The sequence below is a fragment of the Emiliania huxleyi genome (genome assembly GCF_000372725.1).
Source record: "Emiliania huxleyi CCMP1516 unplaced genomic scaffold EMIHUscaffold_78, whole genome shotgun sequence".
In the NCBI taxonomy this organism is placed as follows: Eukaryota; Haptophyta; order Isochrysidales; family Noelaerhabdaceae; genus Emiliania; species Emiliania huxleyi.
The window spans coordinates 346,309-367,808 of NW_005196163.1; the positions used below are offsets into that span (position 1 = coordinate 346,309).

At 65.4% G+C, this 21,500-nt stretch overlaps 3 protein-coding genes across 3 annotated transcripts; 1 reads left to right on the plus strand and 2 right to left on the minus strand.

The window, feature by feature from the left end:
* Positions 1-889: 889 nt before the first annotated feature.
* Positions 890-4,100, minus strand: EMIHUDRAFT_438508 (hypothetical protein). The gene is made up of 7 exons (XM_005760091.1): positions 3,461-4,100; positions 2,974-3,036; positions 2,650-2,756; positions 2,180-2,402; positions 1,723-1,872; positions 1,496-1,555; positions 890-1,305 (listed from the first exon to the last, which is right to left on the minus strand). Exons 1-7 carry the CDS (start codon positions 3,908-3,910, stop codon positions 1,186-1,188), a joined length of 1,173 nt encoding a protein of 390 aa, XP_005760148.1. The 5' UTR covers positions 3,911-4,100; the 3' UTR covers positions 890-1,185.
* Positions 4,101-9,839: 5,739 nt separating this feature from the next.
* EMIHUDRAFT_218258 (hypothetical protein) lies at positions 9,840-14,737 on the plus strand (the record flags this gene model as incomplete). The annotated part of the gene is made up of 12 exons (XM_005760092.1): positions 9,840-9,850; positions 9,957-9,999; positions 10,096-10,169; positions 10,250-10,331; positions 10,576-10,640; positions 10,713-10,875; positions 10,965-11,201; positions 11,270-11,338; positions 12,620-12,844; positions 13,616-13,720; positions 14,046-14,211; positions 14,679-14,737. 12 exons carry the CDS (start codon positions 9,840-9,842, stop codon positions 14,735-14,737), a joined length of 1,299 nt encoding a protein of 432 aa, XP_005760149.1.
* A 4,111-nt stretch (positions 14,738-18,848) lies between these two features.
* EMIHUDRAFT_359184 (hypothetical protein) lies at positions 18,849-20,048 on the minus strand (the record flags this gene model as incomplete). The annotated part of the gene is made up of 3 exons (XM_005760093.1): positions 18,849-19,454; positions 19,665-19,767; positions 19,943-20,048. Coding segments are annotated over 3 exons (546 nt in total), but the record flags the coding sequence as incomplete, so codon positions are not given.
* Positions 20,049-21,500: the final 1,452 nt, after the last annotated feature.

The following is a 21,500-nucleotide window of genomic DNA, read 5'->3' on the forward strand; positions in this document are numbered from 1 at the left end:
CGCACCAGACCGGGAGAAGGCACCGCGCGCAGGAGACGACCCGCCACAGCTCAGCCACACACCCACCCGCGGCGGAGCGGGCGGGCGGGGTGATCGGAGAAATCGTAGCCACAATCAGCAGCAGCGGAGCAGCAGCAGCAGCAGCAGCTGCTGCAGCAGCCAGCAGCAGCCTGCCGCAGATTGCTGCCGTTGTCAGCGCCGCGATCCGCCGCCGCGCCGCCGCGCCGCCGCCGCCTGCGCCGCCGCCTCGTAGACGACACATCTCGCGCTCGAGGAGCCGCGCAGCGGGCCGCGAGGTGGATGTCAAAGAGCCGCATAGTGGCGAGGTCATGAAATCATCAAATTTTGATCTTGCCCGAGACAGCCCGGAAATGGTCCCGAGCCGTAGCCCCGGCGTCGGCGCATCGCCCCTCGGCCGCGAAGGGCCGATTCCGCCGCGCAGTCGAGCGGCAGCAGCTCCAGGGCAACTTTGTCGACTAACTGGATGAGCCAAAAATCGGCGAGGAAGCGGCACCGGCGGTACGCCGGGACGAATCTGGACCGATTACATTGTTTGGCACCGCGGCGGCGAGCCGCCGCGAGCCCACAGGAGAGATGGGCGCCGCGGCACCAGACCGCGCTGCCAGCGAGGCGAGAGCAGCAGCCGACGACCGGCCCGGGGGGCCGACATGGCAGTTAGAAGCGGGATCTGTCAAGGGGCTAGCTATGAGCTATCACAACACATATCGTCTCTATCTCACCCGTCCTCTCATCGATCCTGTTTTCTCCGTGAACCAGAGCCGTAGAATCAAAGTGAATGCAACTAGACACCGTTACAGCGCGAGATCTTTCTCTCCTCCTGGCAGTGGCACCTGGGTCACTCTCCTGTTTAGTGTTTTTCAAACAGGGCTATAACAGCAGTTTATTGATTATTCTGTGTCTTGTTGATTGATGATTCTAGCTTTAAATGATGCGACAACCGACATATATGTGATCTGACTCCTATGCTAGCGTCTGTCATGCCCCCGAGGCCAAGTGGCGTACGACGACTTGACGGTGCTCAGGGTTCGTTGCTGTCATATACACCTCTCACCTGTGTTGTGTCTCTGACACGGTAACTCGCGCCTTCCACTCCCTAGCGGCGCAGGGCCGGCTCGACGTCCTCGCGCCTGCAGCCGGCCGCGCGGAGCGCAGCCCGGGGCGCCGTCAGTCATCCTTTGGCGGCGGCGACGCGAGGAGTGCCGCCTCGGTCTCGGCCTCCCAGGCGAGGTACTCCTCGTGCGTGCTCTCCTTGGTGCGGGCGCGGCGTCGCAGCATCTCGGCCACCTGCGCCACGCGCGCAGAGCCCCGGCCCGTCAGGAGGGACGGCGCCACTCGTCGCGGGGCGTGTGTGCGTGTGTGCGTGTGTGTGTGTGCGGGGGGGGGGGTGCGTCCCGCACGCCGGCCTGTCGCTAGGCGGCGGCGCAGGGTGAGGGCGTGTTCGCGGCCGGGAGCGAGCCACGGCGAGAGCTGGCGCCTGCGCAGTCGACAGCTCGCCAGAGAAGTCGACGTAGTGGCGCTCGGCGATGCGCTCGAACTGGCGCGGGGGAGGGACGGAGGGCGTCCGGCAGGGCCGAGGAGGGGCGGGGATTGGTGCAGGCCCCGGGGGGCGTCTGCGGCGTGGCCTCCGACACAGCCACACATCCGCACGGGGTGGATGGGCGGCAGAGGAGCCCTCTCGGAATCTTCTCGGAAGCGTCGCACCTGGCCGAGCAGTGTGAGGATGCCGAGCTCGACGATCGAGATCTCCTTAAAGATGGAGGCGCGGTTCGCCTTGAGCTCGGGCATGATGCGCGCGCGCCACGCGTCGTGCCGCGAGCGCGCGTGCGCGATCGGGTTTTCGTAGTGGTGGGCCTGCGCGGGAGGGGAAGAGAGAGAGAGGGTGGGCGGGAGAGGGGAGGCGCGCGCGCTGCGGCGCCCGCAGCCTCTCGGCAGTGCCGTGTGCGGCAGCTCGGAGAGATCAGAGGGCGGAGGGGGGGCGGGCACGACGCGAGACTGCGCGTGCTCCGCGGCGCGGGGGCGTGGCAGAGAGATGGGTGGGCGAGAGTCGGCTGGCGATGGGTTGGCTGGCGATGGGTTGGCTGGCGAGGGAGGGCGGGCTAGGGAGAGGGTCGGCGAGGGAGGGCGGGCGAGGGAGGGCGGGCGAGGAGGGTCGGCGCGCCATGTGGTCGTCCTCGCCAAAGTTGTCGTCCTGGCCGTCGAGGATGGTGAGCGCGTTGACATGGGGCAAGTGGCGGCCCGACGCGTCGAGCTCGATAAAGGCGTGGAAGGCCCAGTTGACGAGGGCGAGGAAGAAGGACATGGCGCAGAGCGGCTGCAGCCACACCACACAGAGGAACCACGGACTGCGCGTCAGCAGCAGCAGCGGCAGCGGGAAGGCGAGCCTACGTGCTGGAGACGCCAGCCTCAGGGCGGGACTACGATCTCGTTCAGAGCATTCGGAGCACCACGTGAGGTACGAACAGATTGAACACGGCTGAAGACAGCGGAGTACGTGTCCTCTCGAGCGCTACTTGGAGTACACGGATCCGTCTTTGGAGCTTCTAGCACGGCGAGCCACAGAAGATGGCGCACCCGCGCGCGGGATACGGGGAGATACGGGGAGATATGTCCGCTTCTAGCACGGCGAGCCAGAAGATTGCGCACCCGCGCGCGAGGAGCCGCTCCTGCTTGTGCATGCCGCGTAGCCGGAAGTAGCGCAGCGACGAGAGGCCAGCCATGTGCAGAAAGATGCGACGCTGCCGGCGGGGCGGGGTGGAGTGTCACGGCGAGAGCGGCCGAGGAGGGGAAGGCTGTCATTGCGAGGGGGGGCCCAAGGGTGGGGGGGGGGGGGGGGGGCTGCGGCGCGTCAGCGACAGCGAGGGAGCACCCGGACGGCGCCAAGCAAAGCCTCGCGGCCGTGCGTCACGCGGCGGCTGGCAATGTGGCAGTGCGGGCGGGTCTCGGAAGGGTCGCCTGGTACAGCATAAAGTCGGAGAGCGAGGAGCGATCGAGGTCGTAGCAGTAAAAGGTGTCGCCCTGATGACTTGCAGTAAGAGGAAGTCATCACACTGCTCATGGCACGGGGGCGCTGATGGGGCAAGGGACTGAGAAATGCCGTGTCTTGCGGGCGACTGGCTATGGGAGGAAGCACGAGAGCTTCGACGATGCCATTCGGACGCATGCACCGGCTAGGGCAGACTCCGTCTCCCCCGCGCATCGCCTGCCCCCCGCGCACCGCCCGCGCACCGCCCGCGCACCGCCCGCGCGCGCAGCGTGTGTTCCCGAGCCGTGGGGCGCATGGGCGTGGCCGCGCGAGGAGGAGGCGGCGCGCGGCGGAGGCGGAGGCGCCTGGCAGGGTGTGCGGTGCCCCACGGCAGGAGGCCGTATCTCCACAGAGGCGGGACCGTCTCGCGACCGTCTCGGGACCGTCTCGGAGGCGTCTCGGATAGGGCCGGCGCGCCTTGCCGCCGTCGAGGGCGTGGTGGATGTGGTTGTGCGAGGTGGTGAAGTTGTAGGGCACGTTGCCGTAGAGCAGCCCGACCCAGTTCTCGAAGAGGTTCCCCACCGTGCGGCGCACCCACCGCTGGTAGAGCACGCCATTGTGCCCCTCCTTGTGCGCAAAGGTGTACGCAGAGCCCATCATCCGGCCGCCGATGCCCACCCACGCGCAGTTGTACGCTGCGTGGAGGGCCCACGGGAGGTGACCGTGCACCAGCTGATAGCGCAGCGCCACGCCGAACGCTACCGTCGTCGACAAAAAGGTGAGCACCGCCGTCGCCGCAAAGTCGGCGTGGGCGGGCTTGTTGTACACATATGCGGCGGCAAAGCGGCGGAGGGCGGCCGAGCGGTCGAGCCGGTCGTAGAGCGGCCGCAGGACGTGCTTCAGGCCAAGGTGGTACGCCTGCCCCATCCCAAAGATTGGCACGGCCCAGAAGACGAGAAAATTGACCGAGAGGAGCACTCCAAACGCACGCTCCAGCGAATGGCGGCGCGGAGGCGGCGCAGCGGCGGAGGGAGCGGCGGCGGAGGGAGCGGCGGAGGGAGCGGCGGAGGGAGCGGCGGAGACCGCCTTGCCGGCGGGCCGCAGCCGCGCGGCTAAGCACATCGGCGAACGCACCAAGGATCGCGCAGCGGCTTGTGGCCAAAAGTACTCGACTACAAAAAAAGAGAAAGTCGGGCTGGCCTTTACACGCTTTTCTCTGCAAAGGCTATCTATATTCTTTGCATCCTATTCTCCCGTGCGAGGGCAGTGCATTTAATTCTGTCAAAAATCCAAATCTGCTCCGTGGAGCTTATTGGGCTAGGATCATACGTCCGGGAGGCCCCCCATGCGTGCCGTAACGATCGACAGCGATCTGGCTACTCTGTTCACGTTCACACCTCGTACTGGGCTGGGTTTTTAGGCATGTGGGGTTGGCACTCCCATCGACCCTCATGACCTCCTGCGGTCTCTGAGATGGACACCAGTGGGTGTGAGACCACAGCCAGGATACAACCGAAGGCTGGGTAAGCAGTAGATGTCGATACTCGACGCGTCCCACATGGTCTGTGTCGCTGTCGGCACGCTGTCGACAGGACGTCGAGCGACACTGGTGGCAGTGCCACCCAGGAGTGGTCGGGCGGTCTCCCGTCATGAGAGAGCCACCATGTGATCCGTATGATGGTTCCTGACAACCGCCTCAGTCAACTTTCGTCACAGTTCCCGCTCTGAGAGGAGCTGCGGGTCAGTTCGACAGCTGGAGCTGTGTCGCCGGCGTGCGGCGGCCTGCCTCCGGAGGTGCCTCTGAGGTGGACTTTTTTGGGTCACCGTGAGAGAACGCGTTCGAATTTTCACTCCGGAACTTCAACTTCGCACGCGCACCGGCCAGGGCTACAATAGTGCCAGTGAGGCGAAGGCGCGAGTCGGAAGGCCGCGACCGTGATTTGGTTTCGACACTTTCCTACAATCGCTGTGAACCCAGCCACGTAAACCCCCCATAACCCCGATAGAGGGGGGTAAAGGGTGTGGATGCTGGGTTGAACAAAATCGGGGGACGCGACCCACCTCGCCACAGACGGTCCATGTTTGCGGCACGCCCCGCACCGTCCGCTGTGCCGCGTTTTTTGTCCGGAGTGAAAAGTCCAACACGCTCGTCGGTGGCGGCTTCCCCCAACCTGCGCCGCGCTCGGCGAACCTCGACAGCGCTTTCGGTGGCATGCAGCTCTTTGCGACAGAAGCCTGGAGAGCAGCTCCTCTGCTGCTCACACACTCTGCACAGCTGACACAGCCTACTGTGCGGCTGCCACAGCTGTGACAGCGATGGGCTGGGTGTGAGGGGGCAGCGTCTTTGTGTGTGCGCGCGCGCGCCGCTGGCGCTGCCGGGAAAGAGCGGGGCCCTCGGGGTACGCCTCGTCCGGCCCCCTCCGAGGGGGTCGTGATTGATCTGAACTGAATTGCTCCCCCCCCCCCCCCCCCTCTGAGCCGGAATGACGAGGCACATGAGCTGTGTAGAGATTCGCTGCCGTCCCTCTTTTGATCGAAGAAACCCGGACGGAGCGCGCCTGGCCGCATCTTTGATTTGCTGTGTGTAGTGTGAGTGTTGAGGTGATGCGAGCGCGCGTGCGCGCGGCGCGCGTGCCGTTTTGGGTCTCTTTTGTACCAGTGATGAAATGTAAACCGACTTACCACGCGCGCGCACGCGCGCGCCGCGCTCCTCGACTCTCTCGCACCCGCCCCGAGCCACGCCCCTCACGAGATAGGCGGCTGCGACCCTGAGAGTGCGCAGCGGTGCCACTGGCGTGCTCACCACACCCATCCATCATGCCTGCATCATTCCTGCACGTACTGCCCGGTCTGGTCGGGGCGTGGGGCGAGATCTGGCATGGCGGCGCGCTTGAACTGAGCGCCTTCGATCGTCTCGCGGTGACTGCTCGCAGGCCGGGCGGCCAGAAACTGTGCCGCTCAGCCATCCGCCGAAGCGAGCGCGCCGGCGGCGGTCCGCCGCCGGCGCGCTCGGCTCAGTGTCTTCAAACCCGCCGCCGGTGGGGAGCTCCGCTTGCGGCCAGCCTCGCTGTGCGGCCAGCCTCGCTGTCCGTGAATCAAGCACTCTTCACGGACGGTTTGATTGTGGAAACACCCAATCTCTACACCCCTTATGACGACCCAGGAGATTACAGGAATACTGCCGGCGGGCACCTCGACCGCTGCCAACCCCTCTCGAGCCCACCCCTGGGCCTGCCGCTCCCCCGGGTTGCCACTTTGCAATGCTCGGCTCGCTTCTCACGTGCACGCTTGTCCTCACTGCGACACGCTCGCCGCTCTTCTCTTCCCTTCCTCACGATATGTGTTCCGTCGAGGAGAATTCCACAGCCGACTCACGCTCGGGGTTGGCATGCGTGCGACGACCTCATCTTCCCGCCAGCCGTGTCGACTCATGGCACCCCACCGGCTGTGTGGCAAGACAACAACTGCTATGGCAACCCGAACGCTGATTCGATGTTTGACTTTGCGCTGGTGGGCGCGGGCATTGGCAGCAGCTACGTTGTCAACCAGGTACGGTACCAGAAGGATCACATGAACACGATAGCTCTCTTCGAGGCAGGGCAAATTGTGGGCGGGCGGCTGGCTTCCTCGTTCCAGGCCTACAGCCCCCCCCGCTCGGAGCTCCTGGCTCACACCTTCACACCTCTGCGCGCGTTCGGCGCGCGCGCGCGCGCTCTCCCTACCCACTCCTCGCTCACTCCCTGGCCCACGGAGTTCCACGGGCCTAGGCCCCCCCTAAGCCGAGAAGATCAAAACTAGAGCTGTTTAACATTAACTTTGGGCCTAACAGTTGCGCTATTGTTGGCTGAAATCCTTAACGTTGTTCAAGTGTTCACCCCAGCCCATGCTGTTACTGTTTGTTACTGTTGTTACTGTTGTTCAGCGGCCAGCAAGCAGAACGGCAAAAAACCCGGGTAAAACCCGAAAATACCTGGGGTTTCCCGGGTATTTTCGCGTATTACCCGCACTGGACGCTGGAGATCGTCGTTGGTCACTGCCAGGCCTTCCTAGCTTATTGTTGTTCAGCCGGCCTAACGTTAGCTACTGTTGTTGGGGAGCCCCAGGGGGACCGATTCGCGCTTGCCAAGGGACCAATTGCTAGACACCCGGGCCGGGGGGGGAGGGGGTACAGGGGGGCCCGCACAGGTGGGCGAGCCAAACTCTGGCGGAGGCAGCCCGCTCACCCCCAGGCGCCCCTCGAACCGGAGGGTGGTCTGCCGCCGCTGCGCGGTCGGCGCGCCGAGCGCGGGAGACATATCAGCTTCGCGCCACAGATGGGGGGACCGATTCTCACTCAGCAAGTTTGGCAGCGCGGGCAGTCAGTGTGAAGGATCGATTGCTGTACAACGAGGGACCGATTCCGTGAGGGCTGGGTATCGATTAGGCCGCTTGAGGGCCGGATCTATTGCTGTTTACCTGCTCTTTAAGTACCCGACGGTAGACTTGGTAGACCGCGGTAGACTGGTCTACCCCTTTTTCAGCCGCCGAACGGTAGACCGCCGCCGCCGGACGGTAGACCGCCTCGGCCGTTTGAATATGCAGCCTCCAGTTCTCCACTCTGGCGCCACTTTGGCAGACGAGCGCCGGCAGATGCCCTCGCGGCCTGCCGGCGAACGTCCGTCCGGCGAGAACGCGCGATGAAAGTGCGGTCTGCCGCGCGGGCGAAATCCGCCGGTGAGAGAGGCTGTTGAGCGCGGTCGCTGTGAGCTTCACCTCATGCCATTTCCGTGCGAGGCGCGCTCCGTGTCTTTTATGAGATCAAATGAACGCCTTTACACACTCATCGGGCGGAACCGCTCACTGCAGAGCGCCGCCCTCTCGCGGCTCTCGAGAGCGAGTTTTCGCCAGACAGCCACACGTCCATTATGGCGCGCGTTCTCGCCGGACGGACGTTCGCCGGCAGGCCGCGAGGGCATCTGCCGGCGCTCGTCTGCCAAAGTGGCGCCAGAGTGGAGAACTGGAGGCTGCATATTCAAACGGCCGAGGCGGTCTACCGTCCGGCGGCGGCGGTCTACCGTTCGGCGGTGAAAAAGGGGTAGACCAGTCTACCGCGGTCTACCCTCCCCGGTCCCCCCTGGTTCCCGTACACCCTCCCCCTCCCCCGCGCGCAGCGCGGCCTCCGCAGCGGCGCGCAGCGCCGCTGCACCCCGCCGGCGGCGGGAGCGCCGCAGGCGGCTCGACAGAGCCCCTTGCACTAGCCACGACGACACACTAGAGCCGGGGCGGCCTTACGCCCACCTTTTAATCCCCAAACACACGCCACCCCGCTAGTTCTAGCATCGTTCGCCCCGCCCCGTCCAGGGGGAGGATGCCATGCCGCAAAGTGCGCGTCACAGACCTGTGAGCCAGGACGGAAAAGGTGTGAGTGAACGGCGCGCAGGTGGCAAGGAGGGCGGGAGGGCTGGAGGGCGGGGAGCGGTGAGGGCGGCGAGGGCGATGAGAGAGGGGAGGGCCGCGCGCACCCGGTCGGCAGCGACTACTCGCCGCTGCCGATAGTCGCCACAGCGTTGGCGTTGGACTGCACCGGCACTGGTTCGGGCTCCAGCTCCAGCTCCAGCAGCTGCTTTTCATCCATCTTGTCGAGGATCGCCGTGCGCTGCTTGTCGGCGGTGAAGCTCTTGGAGAGCGCCTGCTTTGCGCCCACAGCTTTTGCCAGCCGGCGCTGAACCCTCGTCGTGATCGTCACCTCCCTGTCCTCGATTTGCTCCCGCGTATACCTACCGTACTCCGTGGCTGGCGTGAGTGGCGAGTCCAAAACGGGACGGCGAGTCTGACAAGTTGAGGACCTAATCGCCCGCTGCGACACAGCAAAGTTGTAATCAAAGTCTCGCCGCGACTGCGACGTCGGCTTCACGTCCGCCGCCGCCGGCTCTTGCCCGGCCTCGCCTCAAAGCAGCTGCGCGCCTGCTTCTTGAGCTCCGGTGTCCAGCTGCCCGCGCCCGCGTGGACGTAAAGCGCTCGAGCCCGCTGCTCCGCCGGCGCAGGCTTGATGTGCGGAAGCGCCGGCATCTCCTTGCGCAACTTAGTTAGAGCGGCGGCGGCGTCGGGGCCACCAAGCGCCGCTCCCGCGGCGGAGGAGAGTGTTCCGTCGTAGCGTGGCCGAGGCACGAGGTCCGAGCAGTCGGTCCAGATCCGCTTGGCCAAGCCACGCTCGTCGTCCGTCGACATGTACTCCGGCTCGGGCTGCGGAGATGCGGTGGAGAGATGGGACGGTGACGCCACTGGTGCGGCCGACCGTTGCTCGGGTCCCTGTCTGTCAGCAAACCGTTTTGGAATAGAGGACATAGAGGAGGATGGCGTGAGTCACGCGCTTGCTCAAGTGTGGCGCAATAATTTTTTGATAAAGCCTGAAAAAACCTCGCCCCGACGCCAAGTGGGAGATACGATAGACGTCAAGGTCTATGACGGTGCTTCTCCCAAGCCTGCGGAAGGCAGCAATCTAAGAAAGTTGTTTGACGAATTCTCCGCATTGAAAAACAAACGAAACACTGCAAAATGTCTGGGTATGTTCCTAATTGAAATAGATCTATTCACAAGTCTGTTGTTTACCTCGACCTCGAGGAAGCCGCCGAGGCACATACGGATGTGGCATTCCTGCCATATTCTGGATTTGTAGACGACGTTGAGAAGGCTTAGCGCGAGAGGATCAATACGACCCTCCATTTCGTAAGGTAACGGCTACTGGAGAGAAGCCGGAGTGGAAAGAGCAAAAGGATACGGTGACGAGCTAAGGTCGCTGCCTGCGGATCGGGCGTCGCTGCGCCGTATGAGTAACTGGAAATAGTGACAGAGTGTGCACGAGCGTAGCCTCACAAAAATGCAAGATAGGTACACACACATGGCCACACATGATTTTTTTACTCACATTAAAGGTAGAGGTCGATACTCGACGCGTCCCACATGATCTGTGTCGCTGTCGGCACGCTGTCGACAGGACATCGAGCGACACCGGTGGCAGTGCCACCCAGGAGTGGTCGGTCGGTCTCCCGTCATGAGAGAGCCACCATGTGATCCGTATGATGGTTCCTGACAACCGCCTCAGTCAACTTTCGTCACAGTTCCCGCTCTGAGAGGAGCTGCGGGTCAGTTTGACAGCTGGAGCTGTGTCGCCGGCGTGCGGCGGCCTGCCTCCGGAGGTGCCTCTGAGGTGGACATTTCTTGGTCACCGTGAGAGAACGCGTTCGAATTTTTACTCCGGAACTTCAACTTCACACGCGCACCGGCCAGGGCTACAATAGTGCCAGTGAGGCGGAGGCGCGAGTCGGAGGCCGCCACCGTCAAGTGGTTTCCCAATTTTCCCACAATTTCTGTGAAGCTCTGCCGACGGCTGACGCTTTATACAGGAACACAGGACCTCAGGAGCCCCCAGGGCGATTCTGACTGTAAAATAGCAAGCAACATCATCACTGATCACAAGCAGCAATCCAACGAAGGCACGTCATCAGGGACAAAACGACCGACATGTTCAGAGCACATGCACACGACCACACAACAACTCAGAGAGTGCACAGGCTGCCGCCAGCTCGTCAAGATCGCACCGCGGGCGAGAACAGGCCATGCCAGACGACAACCAATGGGTGGGGACAGAGTACCGCGGGGGGGCTCCCGCGCGCGTAATGTGCTGCTGGGGAGAGAGAAGCCGCGCCGTCCCAGGGCTGCGCCTCCCCCCCCCCCCCCCCCGGTTGTGTAGTGGCCGATACTTCGGAATGCTCTTTGCTCTGGCCCTCCAACCTCATCATCGCCCTTTGCCCGAGCGGCAGCGTTTGCAGCGGTCGGCCGCCATCACCGCCCAGACGGGCGCGCCCACCGACGACCTCGGCGGCCCGTCACTCAACGAAGAGCTCCGGCTCTCGGTGCCGCCGCCCACGCAAAGCTGTCGCCTGCACAAGCACCGCCTCGACCGCTGCCGCCGCCTCACCATTCTCACCTACCGACCACGCAGGTCCAGTACCTCGGCGGCCCGGCGTCGAGGCAGCGGCGGGTGCGGCGGACGAAGCGGCCGCCGCCCGAGGAGCGATGGCGCCAGTCGGCGCTCGCGTGGCGCGAGGGCCACGGCCGCTGCTCGAGCTACTGCTCGTTCATGTCGATCGACCTCGACAGCGCGATCGAGCTGCTCGAGAAGAGCGAGCGGTGGCGGGCCTTTGGCCAGAAGCTGTCCATCGTCTCGTACGCCGACGTGGTGCACTGCCGCTTTGAGGACGGGCGCAAGCAGCGCTCCTTCGTCCCACTCTGCCCTTTGCTTGCAAGGCAGGCCCCGTCTCTTTTGTTCTCATCAGGCGCGAGCAGCGCGACGCGTTTCTATTCCCGTATGGCTCTGTCCAGCTCTGGGGCTTCGACACGGGCCAGGAGCCCACAACCACCACCCGCTTGCACGCACGCACACGCACGCACGCACACACACACACACACGCACACACACACACACACACACACACACACACACACACACACGCACACACACACACACACACACACACACACACACACACACACGCGCGCGCGCGCGCGCGCGCGCGCCTCTCTCCCAGAGCGCACCGGGCCTTGCGCCTTTGAATGCCGTGAGTCGCGAGGGCTGCCCTGGCCCTTGCCCCACCACCTCGTGTATGAGTGTGGAGGAGGCGGCCTTGCCTTGCCTTGCCCTGCGAGGAGGGCGACTTCCTCGCCACATCTCGCCACATCTCCCCACATCTCCCCATATCTCCCCACATCTCCAGGAGGGCGACTTCCTCGCCTCGCTCGCCGCTGTCGCGGAGCCCCTCGCAGGTTCGGCCATTGCCGGCGCGTCCGCTGCTCCGGGCGGCGAAGCCGACATCTCGGAGTCCGAGGCATATCTCCCCATATCTCCCCACATCTCCCGACATCTCGGAGTCCGAGGCAATCTCTCCCCATATCTCCCAGATCTCCCGACATCTCGGAGTCCGAGGCACTCCCCATATCTCCCCACATCTCCCGACATCTCGGAGTCCGAGGCCTGCCGCCGCTCTCGCCCTCCCCGGCCGCAACCCCTCCCTCCGCCGTACCTGCCACGTCGCCGCCGCCATCCCAGCCGCCCTCGCCGCCACCACCCTCACCCCGTCCCTCACCCCCGCCCTCACCCCCAGCCGCCACCCTCGCAGCCGCCCTCCCCACCGCCGCCCTCGCCACCACCCTCGCCGCCGCAGTTTCTGCTCTTCACCTATGACGGCGGAGACAGCGGCGAGGTTCCGCTCACCCACGCACGCACACACACACACACACACACACACACACACACACCACGCGCGCGCGCACGCACGCACGCACGCTCACTCACTCACTCACTCACTCACTCACTCACTCACTCACTCACTCACTCACTCACTCACTCACTCACTCACTCACTCACTCACTCACTCACTCACTCACTCACTCACTCACTCACTCACTCACACACACACACACACACACACACACACACACACACACACACACACACACAACCGCTCACCCACGCGCACCGGGCCTTGCACGTTGAATGCCGTGCCAGCCCCTGTCTGTCTAGACGTGGAGTCGCGAGGGTCGCCCGGCCCTTGCCCCGCCACCTCGTGTGTGTGGCAGAAGTCTCCCCGACCTACCTAGGCCGGCGCCGATTCGGAGGCCACCCAGCTGAGCACCACCACCGTAGCTCGAATCGCCGCGCTTAGCGGCGAGGCGCAGCCGGGCGCGCGGCGGACAAAGATCGAGAGCAACGTCGTGGTGCTGCGGAGCGCCGACCCGGTCGAAAAGATCGCCGTCTCCTTCGCCTTTGCGCAGTCCGTGAAGCTGTCGGCCCTCGAGACGGCGCTGGAGCAGACCATCGAAGAGGTGCGGGCCTTGCCGGAGCAGCTCGCGCGGCACGGGCGAGGGCGAGCCGAGATCCAGCCGAGATCCAGCCGAGAGTGCCCGAGCAGCTGGGCGTGGCACGGGTGGCGGCAGCACTCTCTCCGCCGAGAGACGACGGACACAGCTGCGCACAGGTACGGGAGGGGGGTGGGTGGGGAGGGGTGAGAGTGGGGCAGGCGGACTCTCGGACTCTGCGAAGGCGGCAGCAGCTCTCCATCAAGGAGATCGCGCACTCTCGGCTGTATCTCGCGTAGGCGGCAGCAGCTCTCCGTCAAGAGGATCGCGCAGCTCACCGGCCGCATCTTCCTGCAGGCCTGCCCGCCCGCCTCAAGAGCACCCCGCGGCGGAACTACTCGCCTTCATATCGACTTGCTAGAGCATATGCCGTGTGGGCGGGGGCCGCCCTGTCCTGTGGCTGCGGAGATCCAGCTCCTGCCCCCCCCCCCCCCCACACCCCCTGCTCGCCTCCCTCACCCGCCTCGCCTCGCCTCACCCGCCTCGTTCCGCGAGCGCCCGCAGCGCAACGAGGCGAACCCTGCAGTCCTCCCAGCCTCTCCCCACCTCTCCCCACAGCTCCCCGTTCCCCCATGCCCGCAGCGCAACGAGGCGAACCCTGCAGTCCTCCCAGCCTCTCCCCACCTCTCCCCACAGCTCCCCGTTCCCCCATGCCCGCAGCGCAACGAGGCGAACCCTGCAGTCCTCCCAGCCTCTCCCCACCTCTCCCCACAGCTCCCCGTTCCCCCATGCCCGCAGCGCAATGAGGCGAACCTGCACTCCAACATCCTTGACTGCCCCGACTTTTTCTGGGAGGCGGAGGAGTATGAGGCGATGTACCGCCGCGTGCACCGCTACCTCGACGTGGAGGACACCGCGTCCCTAGAAGCGGAAGATCTCCCCACATCTCCCCCGTATCTCCCCCATATCTGGCAGTGCGGGCGCCTAGAAGCGGAAGATCTCCCCATATCTCCCTCGTATCTCCCCATATCTCGTCCCTAGAAGCGGAAGACGCATTCTCGTACTCCAACCAGCGCTCGAGAGGACCCGCATTCAACTGTACTCCGCCGCATTCGGCTGTGTCCAATGTCCTCGCCCCACCCCACTCCCCCTCGCATTCCCTGGCTGCATTGCACGCTCTTCCCAACACCGTTTCCCCGCCCTGAGGTTGGCGTCTCGTCACCAGTAGGACCGCGTCGCCGTGCTCAACAAGCGGCTCGACATCGTCAACGACCTGCTCGACTCGCTCGCCTCTCAGCTTGAGATCCGCACGGCTCACCGGCTCGAGGTCACCATCATCGTGCTCATCATGCTCGAGATCGCTATGGAGCTCGTCAAGGGCGCCTCCCTCCCAGGTGCCGTGACACCACACACACACACACACACACACACACACACACACACACACACACACACACACACACACACACACACACACACACACACACACGGGCACACACACACACACACACACACACACACACACACACACACACACACACACACACACACACACACACACACACACACACACACACACACACACACACACACACACACACACACGGGCGCGCACACGCACACACTCTCTCACACACACACACACACACACACACACACACACACACACACACACACACACACACACACACACACACACGCACGCACACACACACACACACACACACACACACACACACACACACACACACACACACACACACACACACACACACACACACACACACACACACACACACACACACACACACACACATGGTTGCTCACCTTGTAGTCGTAATTTGCCTTGCCTCCCTCCCAGGCATGGTGCGCTGGCCAGTCCGCCTCGTGCAGGGGGCCGTCGCCTCGCTGGTCCGATAGCACATGTCCGCGGCTGTGCCCTGTTGGAGCTGGGTGTCGGGCCAGGCCAGCCGCCGCTCAGAGCAGAGTAGCTCTCGCTCTGCTCTTCAGAGCTAGAGCTCTACTCACTACTCAGTCTCTGCTCGGCACCGTGTGTCCGTGCGAGTGCGCGCGCGTGCAGCTGAGTCTGAGTCTTTGACGAACACGTCCAGCTGGAACATATTGTCGCGGTCTGAAACGACCTGTGATTGGTAGTGTTCTTGTTGTTGTGTGTGCGGTGGGCTGCTGAGGCCTGCCTCGAGATGTACACGTGGCGTCACAGCTCGCAGAGGCCAGATAGCACACTGCACACCCACACGCACGCCGAGAGGTCGGCGCGTCGCACCCATTGCCATTCTCGTGCCATTGGCATTGGCGTGCTGGTCCGCTCTCGGCGCGCGCTGGGCGCGCAGAGGCCAAATTGCGGCGCCAGAGACCGCGAGAGCGAGCGCACCGCGCACCCCGCACGCCGCAGATATGGCCAGACGTATACCCCCCGCGCCCCGGCCCCGCCGCGCCCGGGTCCTTTCCTGAAAAACACTCTAAATACCGGCTGCCTCAGGCGACCGGAGCACAAGAATGACACAAGCAACATGCGCGCCGGCGAGAGCACCGAGACGCTCTCGCCTTGAGTTCGACTCCGTCACAACGCGTGCGGCGCTCAATCGGAGGGCGGCTTGTAGCAGTTCTTGTCGAAGTCCCAGTTAGGGTCCTCCTTGTGGATCTTGTCTGCGTGACAGCGGCGCGGCGGCGGGTCATAAGGCGGCTCGCTCCATGGGCGCGGCGGCGGGTCAAAAGGCGGCGTGCTCCGTGGTGGCCCGCTTTCCACAACAGGCGCGGACGGGCCTTGGCGCCCCAGAGGGCGGGGCGAAGCGCGGGGGCGAGGGCACGCGGCGGCGGTGGCGCGGGAGGGAGTCGGCCGTGCTCGGCGGCGCACCCTGGATAGCCGACAGGTCCGTCATCTTGAACTTTGGCTCGCCGGCCTCGTCCTTGCCGTCCGACTCGATGAGCGTGAAGCCGCGCGCGCCGACGGGCATCATGGGCTGCGGCGGGGGCGGGCGCGGGACTGAGGGGCTGCGAAAAAAGCGCCGCCGAGGCGCGGCCGACGCGCTGCGCTCGGGCCGGCGGTTGGTCCGGTTCGGCGGAGGGCGGGGCGCCGACCTCGAGGCCCTTGATCATCTCCTCGAGCGGCATATCCTTCTCCAGCTTGAACTCCTTCGACATGGTTCCCTGCGGCGGCGGGGCGGCGGCGCGGTGGTCACTGGGTGCGTGACGCCGAGGAGGACGGCAGGGGTGCCGCGCCTCCTGGAGGTGGAGCTTGTAGCCGTGAGATGCTGGGTTCGGACCACAAAAAACTCGTCCGGGGCCGCCCTGGCGCCGGGGAGCCGCCGCGTAGCCGGGCAGTGTACATGTTAGACAGTCGTGTGTGTACGTGACGGGTGGTGTCGTAGTGTCCGTGTCCACTAGCTCCGAGTAGAGGGGGCGTTCTGCAGTTAAGGGGAAACGACCCGGTACACGGAGCCCTCTCGGTACTCGGAGACCCGTGTTTACTTTACGGCCCTTTCCCTGCGAACGCGCACCCCCGGGGCTAGGGCTCTCTTGCCCGCAACCCGATACCGATCATCCGGCCCGCTGGGTGCGCTTCTTAGCTCCCCGGCCCTGGATGTGAGGTTGCCGACTGCACTCCAAAAGTGCTCCAAGTCTCGCCCCTCAAGACCGCAAGGGGCGAGGACACGCGTTGGCCGCACATCTAGCGAAGCCCAAAGAGTGGGAGACTCCTATCACCGCCCCTGCCACCCACGGTGTGAGTTGGGCTTTCGCAGGTTTTCCGGCAGGCCACTCTCAAGCCCTACAAGCATCAGATCACCCATTTGGGGAGGGTTGACATCGTGATTTCCGCGAAAAATTCTTTTTCTGAAAATTCCAGCTTGAAGAGAGGGAAAAACCCGACGGGAGCAGACCTACCCTACCTACCCCGGCATCAGGCCAGCCCAAGCAAAAAGAATTTAAACAAAAGAACTCTCTCACACAGCAGACAGGCTCGACACAGGTGCGAACTGGCGCGTGCTAGTACTATCACCGGCACACCACCGGAGCCGCCTAAGCGACTCCGTTAAGAGCGGCAATGCACTTAGCACCGTGCACAATGCCGCTGCAAAAAGAACACAGTTTACTCAAATCCTCCCCGACTGCCCGCGGCGCGGACCACATGCGAGCGCTCCATACGAGCGTAGAAGCCTAACATGCCGACGAGCAAGCCACCAGCCAAGCCACCAGCCAAGCCACCAGCCAAGCCGTCAGCCAAGCCGCCAGCCAAGCCGCCAGCCAAGCCACCGCCAGCTGCTGCCAGGCCGCCTGCCAAGGCCGCGCGGACGCCAGCGAAGGCTCCACAAGCGGCCGCCGCGAAGCCACGCGCCAACAAGCCCGCCGCAGCTCCTGCAAAGCCGCCGGCTACTCCGGCGAAGTCGCCCGATGAGGTCGCTGCGGACCTCCAGAAAACCCTGGCCATGATGGACGCGCTCATGGAGCGGGTGGGCGATGCGGCCGACAAGGCAGCGGTGCGCCTGGCCGTGTCGATGGGTGCCGACGAGGCACAGGTGGGCGCGCTTGTGGAACGGCAGGCAGAGGCCAAGGCTCGCAAGGCGGCCGCGCAGAAGGGGCAGCCGCCGGCCGCGCAGAATGGAGCGCCGCCGGCCGGGCCTCCCATGCCTGCGCCGAAGAAGAAGGGCTGGCAGGCGCCGCAGGACGCCAAGACCCGCGAGAAGGCGCTCAAGGATGGCTGCCCGCCGTGTGCGCCACCGCTCGAGCGCTGCTGGCATTGCTTCCCCAACCTGCCGCCCGCGGGCGCGTGGGACTGGCTGGGCAAGGACCAGCCGGGCGTGCGCGACCGACCGGGGCAGCCGATCAAGCGCTTCCTGCAGCCGGGGCCGCACCGCAACTTCCCGACGCGCGTGTGCCGAAAGATCTACCTGCTCCCGCTCGGCGACGTGAGCGGCTCTGGTTCTGTCTGGAGGTGGAGCGCATGAAGCCGCTGCCCGCCAAGGCGCTCGCGGCGATCGAGCGCGACGAGGACGGCTGCGGCTACGGCGCGCAGATCGAGTGCCCGAGCGCGCAGAAGGTGATACACGCGCACAAGCCGCGCGACGCCTTCATCGTGATCGGGTACACGATGGAGGACCTGTGCAACTCGAGCTCGGGCTTCGGCTTCCTCTTCGGCGAGGCGAACCTCGACCTCTCCATCGGCCTCTTCTCGTTCGCGCGCTACGCTGACGACGTGCCGCGCTCGTCGCCGCGCTTCCTCCGCCGCTGCGGCATGGTGCTCTGCCACGAGGCGAGCCACCTCTTCGGCATCAAGCACTGCGTCTACGCCTCGTGCGTGATGAACGGCTCCAACCACCTCGAGGAGTCTGAGTCGCGCCCCTTCGCCCTCTGTCCCGTCGACCTGCGCAAGATCCAGCTCACGCTCGACCAGGCCAAGGTGAACGGCAAGGACACGCCGCCTGTCGACCTGCTGGCGCGGCAGCGGGGGCTCGTCGCCTTCTTCGACGCGCACGGCCTGGTCGACGACGCGCGCTTCGGGCGCGGGCTGTTGAGCGCTCTGACCGGTGAGCCCGAGCCTGATCCCGAAGGTGCCGAGGCGGCTGCGGCGCCGCCGCCCGAGGGGCCGTCTCCGCCCGAGCCGCCTCCGCCCGAGCCGCCGCGGCCGCTGCGGCAGCTCAGCGACCAGGGCCTCAAGCCGCTGGTCACGCCCGGAGATGGACAGCCCGACGCGCCGCCCCGCCGCGCAGAGCCCGCTTGCCGAACTGGCCGCGCAGAGCCCGCTTGCCGAACTGGCCGCGCAGAGCCCGCTTGCCGAACTGGCCGCGCCGACCCCGCCGCCGGTGCAGCGGCTGCCGAGTCACGACAAGAAGCTGCTGGCGCAGGCCTACGCGTCGCCGCTGCCCGGTAGGATTGGGCCGCCTCGCACCCGGGGTGGCACAAAATGTATCTTCCGTTAAAATCTTCCCCGTTAGCGTACAAAGACCGCAGGGCGGGGACCTGAGTTCCTTTTTACCCATCTCCTAGTAGAGGTGTCCGTTTTATTTATTTATTTCCCCGTTAGCGTTACAGCTTACACACCCGGTGCTAAGGCCTAAGCGAGAGAGTGACGCTAGAACCCAAACCCGTCGTCCGAGTCAAAGGACTGCGAGCCCACCGAGCGCGGCTCCTTCCACGGGTCGTCCGATCCGCCGGGCGGCGTGGCGCTGCCGCCGACGCCGGCGGCGGGCGCGGCCGAGCAGACCGCGCGCAGGAACTGCACGCTCTTGGCGAGTGCCGACTCGACCTCGGGCAGGATGTGCCAGTGCGGGAAGGAGACGAACGTGTGCGGCAGAGAGCGGTAGATGTGCAGCTCGCCCGGCACGCCCATCCGGCGAATGCGCGTGTTGAAGTCGACCGAGTCGTCCAGCAGCGGGTCGAGCCCGCCGCAGAGGATAGTCGTTGGCGGCAGCTGGCGCAGCGCCTCGTCGGGCGCAAAGACGGGCGAGAAGATTGGGTCGCGCACCATCCAGTGGTCCGAGTCGTTGTCGTAGGCGGTGGCGAACGCCTTGAGCAGCGGCTGCGGCAGCAGCACGTCCGACGCGAACACGACGCGCGAGGGCGAAGGCGAGCGGCAAATGTTCAGCACCGGGCAGAGGAGTAAGATGGCGTCGGGCATCACCTGCAAGCGGAGGGAGGCGGGCGGGGGGGGGGGGATGGGGAGGCTGTGGGTGGGGGGGGGGAGGTATTTGGGGAGGGTGCGGGGAGATGCGGGGAGATGCGGGGAGATGTGGGGAGGATTCGGGGAGGGAAATGCGGCGTGCAGCGAGATGCTGGCGAGGAAGTTGTGGGACGAGGGGAGGCGGGGAGGGGGGGGCAGCTCGTGGGTCACCGGGTCGCACCCGCCCAGCGCCTCGACCACGGGCGGCGGCGCGTGGTGCAGCAGCAGCGGCGCGAGCAGCGCGGCCATCGCCAAGTTCCCGCCCGCAGAGAGCCTGCGTCTTGGACACGCCGAGGTCAGGGACGGAGGACGGTCTCTTGCCGTGTCTTCACCGCGTACATACGAGGGATGCAAAGACAGTGGATACGGCGGAGTGCAGCGGAGTGCGTGCCCTCTCGGGCGCTCGTTGGATGGAGGGAATGCGTGTTCCGCTTCTAGGGCGGGGAGCCCCACCACGGCGAGCGGCGAGGCGCGAAAGCCGAGGTCGTGCTTGTGCTCGCGCAGCGCGCGGTACGCGAGCGCGACGTTGAGCATCGGCCCTGGGTACGGGACCTGTTCACGGCCGGCGGTGTGAAGAGACGCGGTGCCACAGCAGCAGCGTTGAGCGCATCGGGTCTGTGTGTGTGTATGTGTGTGTGTGTGTGTGTGTGTGTGTGTGTGTGTGTGTGTGTGTGTGTGTGTGTGTGTGTGTGTGTGTGTGTGTGTGTGTGTGTGTGTGTGTGTGTATGTGTGTGTGCGTGTGTGACGGCTTTCAGCGAAGTGTTTGTGTGTGTTTGAGGCGGGGTCTTGGGGGGGGTACGGGACCTGCGGCGCGAAGTCGTACGTGAGGTAGACGACGAGGGCGTCGGTCTGCCGCACCCAGCGGTGGAGGAAGAACAGGTCGGCCGCCTGTTCACGGCCGGAGGCGTGAAGACGCGCCGTCCACAGCGGCGGGCGAGGCGGCAATGCCCTTCCGCCTCGAAGTCGGCGATGAAGGCGCCGCCGGGAACAAAGAGCACCGCGGGCCTCTCGGGCGGGGGCGCGCCGCCCGCCGCCGCCTCGGCCGCCCTCGCGTCCCACTCCGCCGCCGCCTCCTCCGTCTGCATCAGCACGATGCGCCGGCCGTGCAGCGTGCGCTCCTCGTGCCGCAAGCCGCCGCCGAAGACTCCGCGCACCACGCGCACGACGAGCGGCCAGCGCAGGGGCGCAAAGATGGCCTGCAGTCCGTCAGTCGGTGGTACACGCGTCCCTAGCACGGACGACGGGGCAGCACACGCGCACTCGCGGAGCACACACGGGGCATTGCACACGAGGCGGTGTGTGCGTTCTCAGGGAGCCGAGGCGTCACCACACAGAGTGCAATAGAGATGGCCTGCAGCTGCAGCATGTTCGGCGCCATCCAGCCGCTCCACACCTCCGCCGCCGTGGCGGCGGGCCGCAGCGCGAACCAGCCGAGCAGCGGCAGCGCGATCGGGTAGGCGGCGGCGGTGGGGAGCTCGGCGAGGGCGGCGAATCGGAGGGCGGCGAAGAGGGAGGCGTAGTAGATATCGACGGCGCGCTTGGTCACGTCGAGGACAGGGTTCAGGTGCCACCAGTACGACGCGCCGCTCCAGGGCGTGCAGGCGTCAAACATGACTCGAGTCGGGTTCTGCTCGCACACGTCGACATCGTGCACGCCGGGCGGCGCGATGAGGGAGAGGTACGACGCCGCTGGCCGCAGCCCTGCGCCGCCGCCGCCGCCCAGCGCCGCCTCTGCCGCGGCGTCGTGCGGCAGAGCGGGCGACGCGGCGGGCGAGGCGCCTAACGCTCCGTCTCCGCCAGCCTCAGCCCCCCCCGGTTGGGAAGGCGGTATGTGTGCCGTGTCCTCGGAGCCTCGCGTTGAGCGCGTGGTTGAACGCGTGTCCTCTCGAGTGCTAGATATGGGGGAGATATGGGGGAGATATGGGGGAGATATGGGGAGGTGTGTCCTCTCGAGTGCTAGATATGGGGGAGATATGGGGGAGATATGGGGAGATATGGGGAGGTGTG